General features: G+C 61.7%; 1 protein-coding gene across 1 annotated transcript in view; it reads left to right on the top strand.

Annotated features, from left to right (window-relative positions):
* Positions 1-8,913, top strand: part of ARHGEF17 (Rho guanine nucleotide exchange factor 17) — a 33,983-nt gene that overhangs the window by 21,238 nt on the left and 3,832 nt on the right. The window contains exons 3-16 of the mRNA XM_041460399.1: positions 2,070-2,147; positions 4,293-4,475; positions 4,865-4,981; positions 5,259-5,351; positions 5,722-5,898; positions 6,151-6,201; positions 6,452-6,561; positions 6,671-6,756; positions 6,865-6,983; positions 7,223-7,436; positions 7,551-7,624; positions 7,732-7,925; positions 8,077-8,327; positions 8,664-8,910. Coding sequence (XP_041316333.1) covers positions 2,070-2,147; positions 4,293-4,475; positions 4,865-4,981; positions 5,259-5,351; positions 5,722-5,898; positions 6,151-6,201; positions 6,452-6,561; positions 6,671-6,756; positions 6,865-6,983; positions 7,223-7,436; positions 7,551-7,624; positions 7,732-7,925; positions 8,077-8,327; positions 8,664-8,910 — 1,994 coding nt within the window. The remainder of the gene's footprint in view (positions 1-2,069; positions 2,148-4,292; positions 4,476-4,864; positions 4,982-5,258; positions 5,352-5,721; positions 5,899-6,150; positions 6,202-6,451; positions 6,562-6,670; positions 6,757-6,864; positions 6,984-7,222; positions 7,437-7,550; positions 7,625-7,731; positions 7,926-8,076; positions 8,328-8,663; positions 8,911-8,913) is intronic.

The raw sequence follows: 8,913 nt of genomic DNA, 5'->3' as shown, positions 1-8,913 counted from the left end.
GGGGCTGCGGGGGCGGGCGGGGGGCGCGGGGATGCGTCACGTTTGGACACGTGTGCGGCACCCGGCACCTGTGGGGTCTGCGCCGCGATTGCCGTGGCAACCGTGCCTCAATCCTCATCCTCATCCTCGACACCCCCGGGATTCTCTGGATGGCGGGGAGGGGGGATGCTCCCGCCCGGAGGGGGTGATGGGGGGCTGGAGCCATCGCTGCCAGCGCCCCCCCGGTGCTGATCTACACGGCGGAGGCGTCGGCTGGTGGGAATACCCGATTCCATGGCGGCAGGGGCTGATCCCGAGGGTGCTGAGCGTCCCGGGGGAGGCAGGATGAGGCCGGGGTGAGGTGGGGGCGTCCCCAGGGAGAGCAGATGGAGACTGAAGCATCTCCAGCCCCCCGGCGGGGAGGCTTTGCTGGGGTAAAGAATGCAGTGGGGCACATCCCGCACATTGCCCACGGGGGGCTTTGCCCTGCTGGGATGGTGCCTTTCCCCCAGCTCTGCTCATCCCAGTGGGAATTTGCCCCTGCCGGGGTAATACTGGTGCTGTAACCATGGAAAAGATCCCCTTGCCAACAGCTGGGCCTCATCCTGCGTGTCCCCACTGCTGCAAATCCCCAGCTGCTGGTGCAGCCGAGCCTGTGCAGCTCCTGGGTCTCACCCTTGGCTTTGGTGCTCAGCTGGGTCAGCTCCAGGAAAAAAAGGACCAGCAGGGAACTACAGGCTGGGTGAGGGTTGGGGAAACTGAGGCAGTTTGGGGCAGCAGATTCCTCCACTGGGGAAGCTCCATCCTCCACTGAGTGCCCATCCATCTGTAATTACGGCTAATTAATCCAGCAGTGAGAGTGTTTATAAGCTCTCTAACCAAGTGGGGAGGTCTCAGCTGGTGTTCCCAATATCACCATGGTTTCCTGATTCCTGGAGAGCCTTGGACCCGTCACCAATATTTGACTCCAGTCAAGAGTTTCCTCCATGCTTGATTCCACCAGCAGCCTAGTGGGGAGCAGGGAAACTGAGTCACAGCTCTGTCCTAGAGCAGGATCTAGCCAGGATCCCTCTCCATTGCTCCCTGGGGACCACGAGCAGAGTGGTGGCCTCTCTCCATGGGGAGGATGGTCAAACTTCTTCCTGTGGCTGCAGAGCAGCTTCACAGCTCATTGTGTCCCCACTGGGGAGGACACGGCCCCACATGGGATAAGGGCTCATCCCACAGGACTGAGGACTTTTGGGGTGTCTCACATCCAGGGTCTCTGCAGATTCTGCACATGCAAAACTTTTGGGGTGTCTGTGCACCCAGGGCATCTCTGCATCAAAAGCTTTTGGGAGGTCTCTGCACCTGGAGTCTCTCCTTCCCATGCAGAACCTTTGGGGTGTCTCTGCAGCCGGAATCTCTGGGGTGTGTGCAAACACAAACCTTCAGTGGTATCACTGCAGCTCTGGAGCATTTCTGCATCCAAAACCTTTGGGGCATCTCCCACCGAAGCCTCTTGGGGTGTCTCCCACTCAGCAACCTTGAAGCATTTCACACCCAGAACTTCTGGGGTGTCTCTGCTCTCAGAGCCTTTGGAACACCTCACACCCAGAACTTTTGGGGTGTCCCATGCCCGGGACTCTGGAGCTGCAGGGAGTGCACACAAGGGGGGTCCCCGAGCCCCGCAGCCAAGAAGACCCCGGCCCATCTGCTTCCCAGGGCTTCCCACCACCCCACGAATCGGCGTCCCGTGGGGCCACAGCCCAGCCCCAGGGTGCCCGGGGTGCTGGGCGGGAGGCGAATTCCTGCGGGTCCGCTCGGAGCGGAGCCGCTGGAGAGCCAGAGGGCTCCGGCACCGACCCATGTAGGGCTGTGAGCTCCAGGGCGGGCTCCTGACGCGGCCGCGGAGGAAACCAGGCGTCTGTGCGCTCGGTGTCATGTACTTCCTAATCCTCCCGGATTCCTCCATCGGGGTGGAGAGGCAGCGCAGGGGAGCTGGACGCCAGCCGGGCTCCGCCGGTGTTCAGCCTCCCCGGGCAGCCCCGCTGCCGGCCCCGAGCCCCGGCTCACCCCAAAACGCTGGTGTGTCTTTTCCCCCCGGGCAGGACATGAGGAAACACGTCATCATGACCCTGCTGGACACCGAGCAGTCCTACGTGGAGTCCCTGCGCACCTTGATGCAGGTAAGGCCGGGGTGACACCCCAGAGCGTGGCACGGGCCGCCGTGCTCACCCCAGGTCCTGCCTGTGCCAGGAGCTGTGCCAGGAGCTGTGTGTCACCAGGGTGGGTTGGGGTGACAGGGGGGATGTTGGGGACGGCGGGAGCAGAAGGGGGAGCGCTGTGGCAGCAGTGTCAAGAACGGGGTGTACGAATTACCTCCGTGCCCAAAGCGAGCCTGTGGCATTCCCAGTGTGCTGTCACCTGGCAGGTAGCGTGTCCCCGAGTCTCTTGCCGTGCTTGCCTTCCAAAATCTCCTCCTCGTGTTGCACCCCATCTCCTGATGGCCCTGCCGTGATGGGGGACCCTGAAATCCCCCGTTCCCTCGTGTTCCCCTTTCCTGCTCGGATCGTCACCTGCAGACCTGAGCCAAAGGTTTTTCTCAGGCTTTTTTGCTGAGCTGGTTCCAAACCCCCTGGAGCAGCCTGGCCCCAGGGTCCACCCCACGTTTCAGATGTTAATGAAGGTGTTTCAGCAGGTTAATGATGGTCAACGCCCTGGAGACGTCACCTGGCCGAGGTGTGGCTTGCCCAACCACATCCCTGCCGGGGCAAACACCACAAACTCCGAGCTCTGCAAAAGCAGTGCCTGTGGGACCTCTGTGACAGTCCTCAAGGGCAGGGGGCACTCCGTCCCACACTGCCCTGGGCTCTTCCCATAAATGCCCCACAAGGATGCCCCAAGGTGGACACAGATGTGCTGCAGGAGGGAAGGACCCCCTGGCTGCTGCCCGTGCAGACTTGGCTTAGAGGGGCGAGAGGACTCTGGCCCTGGGGCTGATTTTGGGGGGAACTTTAGAGGATTTGGGATTGGGGGGTGTCCTTGCTGGTTTTGGCATGGAGAGAGTCTGTGCATCCTCTAGAGAGACACAGGTGGGAGCCACAGGGTGTTAATGCCTGAGCTCTTGTCCATGGGACCTGTCCTGACACAGTGCCACCAGGGGGGACCTGGCTTTCTGGCAGGGATCAGAGGGCTCCAGGTGTCCCCAGCTCCCTGTCTCAGCTGGGACAAAGTGCTCAGATCCTTGACATGGCTTGGTGGCACTTAGCATGGGACAAGGACCACCTTGGAGCACCATCCTCCAGCCAAGCCAGGTGGTGCATGGGCAAGCGCTGCCTGCTGTCCCTGTGTGCTGCAGCAAGGGCTGTCTCCGTGCTCCTCTGCCCAATGTGGGAAGCACGGGATGCATGGCACAGTCCATCCCAGCTCCTGCTGGAGGTGCTGGACACAGTAGGACAGGTGAAGGGAGTTAGGAGCCTCAGGAAGATTTGGTCCTTCTGACTTGGGTCTCCACGAGATATCTGGCATCAGCTTGAGGAACCTGATCCTTGGGGGATGACTCCTTTGCCTGCTTGGTTGGAGAAACCACTGGAGATGGATCCTGTCCTCACTGCTCAGCTCCATGGTTCTCCACATATCCTGAAAGCCACCAGCACCCTGTACTGGTCAGACTGAGCAGGTGGCAAGGCTGGAGAAGACCTTCCGCATCCCGCTGCATCCCCTGCAAATCCATCTCTCCCATTCCAGGGGCATTCCTCCGCTCTGCAGCTCTGCCCCATGGATGGAGGAGAGGGGTTTCATAGCAGAGCCACCCACCCAGCCCTGCTGAGGACCTGCTGGCCCTGAGTATTGCTTGTTGGCCCTTGTGTGGTGGTCCAGGGCATGACCCAGTGGGTGCATCCTGCTGGTCCAGCCCTCCTGGTTCCAAACACCCTAAACCCCACCAGGAACATTCCAGCATTTGGATCCCGGGCTCGTGTTGCTGTGATTTCCAAGCTAGGTCAGGCAGATGGAGGTGGTGAAGGCTCATGACAGCCAAGCTGGCTCTGAAGGCCCTGGGACGGAGGATCCTGTGCCATGCAGGCTCCTCGTGCAGACCTGTGCCCCTCCCCACACAGCTGTGGGGATTCGCTGAGTGCGCTGGGACCCAGGAGGGCTGAGCTGCAAAACCTGCCTGGTCCTGTGGGCCTGTCCCACAGCCCAGCATCCCCTGGAGGAACCCCCTGCTGCAGGCTGCCATCCATCCCGTGTTTACATGGGCTGAGAGATCCAGACTGGCTGGGGAGGGAGAGGAAACCTCCACGGATCCCGGTGCCTCTGCTTGCCCGCAGGGTTACATGAAGCCGCTGAAGCAGCCGGAGAACTCCCTGCTCTGCGACCCCTCGCTGGTGGACGAGATCTTTGACCAGATCCCCGAGCTGCTGGAGCACCACGAGCAGTTCCTGGAGCAGATCCACGACTGCGTGCAGAACTGGCACGAGAAGCAGAAAGTGGGCGACCTCCTGGTGCAGTCGGTAGGTCCTGGCGGGGCGATTCCCCCCGGGAATGCGGGTGTGCCCGCTCCTGGGCACGGCCCCAGAGCAGAGGTTTCGGAGCAGGAGGCAGGGCAGTGATGAAAGGATGGGCCAGGCAGGCCTGGGATGGAGAGCAGGAGACGATCTCCAGGCCTGCTGTCTGCTTAGCATAAGGGTGGGAGCTGCTGCTCCCGGCTGGCTCTGCAGCTCCGCGTTTCTGCCTCGGGAGCACAAACGTCAGGGCTGAAAAATCGAGGTGGGCGGACAGCGGGTGAGCCCTCCCTGCGCCAGCCCAGAGCCAGAGTTAACCCTTGGGGCAGCTTCTTCCAGGCTCTCCCAGAATGCTCATGATCCATGCTGGATCTAGCCCTGTTTTCCCTCCACCCCAGTTCTCCAAGGATGTGCTGGTGAACATCTACTCTGCCTACATTGATAACTTCCTCAACGCCAAGGACGCCGTCAGGATCGCCAAGGAAGCCCGGCCGGCTTTCATGAAGTTCCTGGAGGTGGGTCCTGGTTCCTGTCTCCATAGATCCTGGCCACAATCTAGAGCCAGGCAGGATGGGAGTTAATGGGAGCAAATTTATTGCCAGACTGGGAATTTCCCCCCCACCTTCTTGGTTTTGTTGCAAAGAGGGTCAGTTGGGATGAACCGGAATCACTGGGGATGGTGTGGAAGTTTGGACTCCAAACCAAAATGAGCAATCCTGGCTCAGTGGGAGGCTGTGTCCCCTCTGTGTCCCACCAAGGGGCCCATCCTTGTCCCTCATGGGTGTTTTGCAGCAAAGCATGCGGGAGAACAAGGAGAAGCAGGCCCTGTCCGACCTGATGATCAAGCCTGTGCAGAGGATCCCGCGATACGAGCTGCTGGTGAAGGTGGGTGACACCGGGGTGGCAGTGTCACACCAGCAGCGGGGGAGGCCACGGCTCCTCCTCGCCTCCACGCAGCTTTCAGGGCTCTCAGGTCTCTCCTGACCCCTTTTCCCACCCCTTGTCACAAAGTTGGCGTCCCCAGGTGTGCACGTGGCTCTGCCCTCCTGCAGACGGTCACTCTGAGGACGGTCACCCTCTGCCCCAGCCCACCATGGTCCCCTTACCCTCAGCCTTTCTGCTGGACATTTCCATTCCTCCTCGGGGCTGGTTTCCATCCCCAGCAGCCAGGGCAGCGTGGGAGGGGCTCGGGCAATGGCACTGCCGGTGTCCAGGCGCTGCCAGAGGTGACAGCCCGGCTCCGTCCCCGCGGCAGGACCTGCTGAAGCACACCCCAGAGGACCACCCCGACCACCCCTTCCTCATCGACGCCCAGCGCAACATCAAGCAGGTGGCCGAGAGGATCAACAAGGGCATGAAGAGCGCGGAGGAGGTGGAGAGGAACGCCCGGATCGTGCAGGAGATTGAGTCCCACATCGAAGGGATGGAGGACGTACGTGTGGGGGGCCTTGGATGGGGTCACGCTTTCCTTCTCCACAAAATGTCCTCATTTCTGCTCTTTCTGGGTCACTTGTTTGCTCCTCCAGGTCCAGCCTTCCCCCTTATCATTTGGTCTTTGTGGGCCCCTGAGGGTTTGGGAAGGGACTGGGGTTCCATTTCTGAGTTGTGGGATGCAAGGGCAGGGATGAAGGCCACAAAGCTGCCCGCAGTGGCTTCCCAACCACGGGTCTCCTTGTCCCCACAGCTCCAGGCTCCGCTCCGCAGGTTCCTGCGCCAGGAGATGGTCGTGGAAGTGGTAAGAGCGGGGTCTGTGGGGGAATGGGACCCCTCTGGGTGGGCAGTGGGAGGCTGTGATTGCAGGTCATGGGGTGCCTGTGTGCCCGTGGGAGGCTGTGGATGGATGGATGGATGGATGGATGGATGGAAAAAACAGACAGATGAAAGGGGAAGGCAGCACATGGGGAAACTGAGGCAGGGCCCTCTCCCAGCACGGGCACAGAGGAGGGATGGTCACTAACCCGCTGGTGTCTCCCACTGCTCCACAGAAGGCGGTGGGTGGGAAGAAGGACCGCTCCTTCTTCCTCTTCACGGACCTGCTGGTGTGCACCACACTGAAACGCAAGTCGGGCTCGCTCCGCCGCAGCTCCATGAGCCTGTGAGTACCACCAGGCTTGGGGACACCCCCTGGGTGTCCCTGCCAGCTGGCCTGGCTTCAGGGGGCTGTGGCTGCGGGTGCAGCTCGGCCATCCCCCACAACCTCCCAGGTACACAGCGGCCAGCGTGATCGACACAGCCAGCAAGTACAAACTGCTCTGGAAGCTGCCCCTGGAGGATGTGGAAATTGTCAAAGGTCTGTCACTGCCTGCTGGAGTGTCCCATCTCACCCCAAAACCCATGGCTCCCCCTGGCTGGTAGTGCCAGGGAGGGAGGGGTTAACTCTGTGTGTGTCCCCACACAGGTGCCTCGCAAGCCACCAACAGGGAGAGCATCCAGAAAAGCATCAGCCGCCTGGATGAAGACCTCAACACGCTGGGGCAAGTCAGCAAGCTGTCAGAGACCCTCAGCTTCCCCCACCAGGTATGGGGATGGCGGCCCTGCAGCTATCCCTTGGTTGGATACGTTCCCAGTGGGAGCACACAGGATGTCCTCAGCCATAGGGGACAGCCTGTGGCAGGGCTGGTGGCCATAAGCGCCCTAAAGCCACAAAAGAGGTTGGGGCAGCCTCTGAAGGATGCCAGGGGATGGACAGGGGGTTATCAAGCATGTGGCTTGTGGTGGCCCGTCCCTGAGAGCTGAAGTGTTGTCCCCATCCCAAGGGCCTGGATGACGTGATCAAGGACCTGATGGCCGCCATCCACCGGGAGCTGTCGGAGAAGCAATCCCTGTCCTTCAGCATGGCCTTCCCCCCCAACAAGGTGGAGCTCAGCACCACCAAAGCTGACGGCACCGAGTCCTTCATCTTCGAGTTCCCCAACCCCGACGCCCGGCTCGGCTTCGAGCAAGCCTTCGAGGACGCCAAGAAAAAACTGGGTAACAGCAGGGAGAGGGGAGCTGGACGTGGTGGTGGGCTTGGCATCCCCCCTCCCCGCTTTGGTAGACCCCTTTCCTCCATCACGTCTTGATCCCCCAATCTGATTTTCCCAGCTTCCAGCAAAAACTGCCTGGACCCGGAGTTCCTCAAAGCCATCCCCATCATGAAGACGCGGAGTGGGATGCAGGTACTCAAAGTCTGGGCTCAGGCATCCCACGGCTCCTCCCCACACCGGTGGTCTTGCTACCAGATGCCGACAGCTCCCGAGTAACCCAACCTTCCGCTCCCTTGCAGTTCTCCTGCGCTTCTCCCAGCCACGGCAGCCCGGAGAGCTCGCACGAGGTTTGGGTTTGCAACAGCGACGGCTACGTGGGGCAGGTTTGCCTGCTGAGCATCCGCAAGGAGCCCACGGTGGAGGCCTGCATCGCCGTCTGCTCCGCCAGGATCCTCTGCATCGCCTCCGTGCCCGGCCTCAAGCGTGCCTACAGGTAGGACATGCCCCGGCCCCGCGGCACCGGCGGGCACGGGGCGATGCTGGAGGAGCGGGGTGATGCTGGAGGCACGGGGCGATGCTGGAGCTGCGATTCTCCCCTCCCTCCCTCCCTCCCTCCCTCCTTCCCTCCCTCCCGGTCGCGGCAGGGAGCGCGCGGAGCCGCTGGGCAGCCCCTCGGCGGAGCTGGGCCCGGCGCCGCCGGAGGACGCGGGGCCGCAGCCGTGCCTGCACATCTCCATCTCGGGCTCGTCGCTGGAGCTCTCGGAGCCCGTGGACGGCGGCAACAGGGAGCTGGTGCCCTTTGACAGCGATGACACGGATGATGAGTCCTCACCCAGTCCCTCTGGGACGCTGCAGAGCCAAGCCAGCCACTCCACCATCTCCTCCAGCTTCGGCAGTGAGTCCCCCCAGCCCCTGCTTAGGGAGAAATACATTTTTAGACCCAAAATTATGGGCAGCTCCATTGTTTTGGCTTCTCTGCCTTGTATTCCTCGGGGAATCTGCAGGTGGAGGCTTTTGAGCCTGGGAAAAGAGATGTTGAGAGGCACTGGCCCAGCAGTGTGGTTCTGAGATGGGGGAGACTTTGGGTGAAGCCTCGTGGATTTTGGGGCTCAGCATCCCTGTGCCATCCCCTGGGCTTGACATCACCCGTGATCTCTTCCCCATGACTTTGGAGGGTGTTGGATGGTCGTGGTCTGACGCATTCCTTCCTCCTCCCCTTCCTCCTCCTCAGATGAAGAGATCCCGAGCTGCAAGGAGGCAGCAGTGGAGACGACGAGCTCGGAGGAAGAGCAGGAGCCTGGTTTCATGCCCATCACTGGCACCTACGGGCAGAGCCGGCACGGCGAGAGCCCCACGGACGGGCGCGCCCTGCGCCGCTCCAGCCGCGGCTCCTTCACCCGCGGCAGCCTCGAGGATCTCCTCAGCCTCGACCCCGAGGCCCATCAGAGCTCCATGTGGCTGGGCACCGAGGATGGCTGGTA

Source organism: Pyrgilauda ruficollis, unplaced genomic scaffold (assembly GCF_017590135.1).
Source record: "Pyrgilauda ruficollis isolate IOZ18807 unplaced genomic scaffold, ASM1759013v1 scaffold143, whole genome shotgun sequence".
In the NCBI taxonomy this organism is placed as follows: Eukaryota; Metazoa; Chordata; class Aves; order Passeriformes; family Passeridae; genus Pyrgilauda; species Pyrgilauda ruficollis.
The sequence above is the reverse complement of the archived record's forward strand: the minus strand, read 5'-3'. Positions and strand labels throughout refer to the sequence as shown.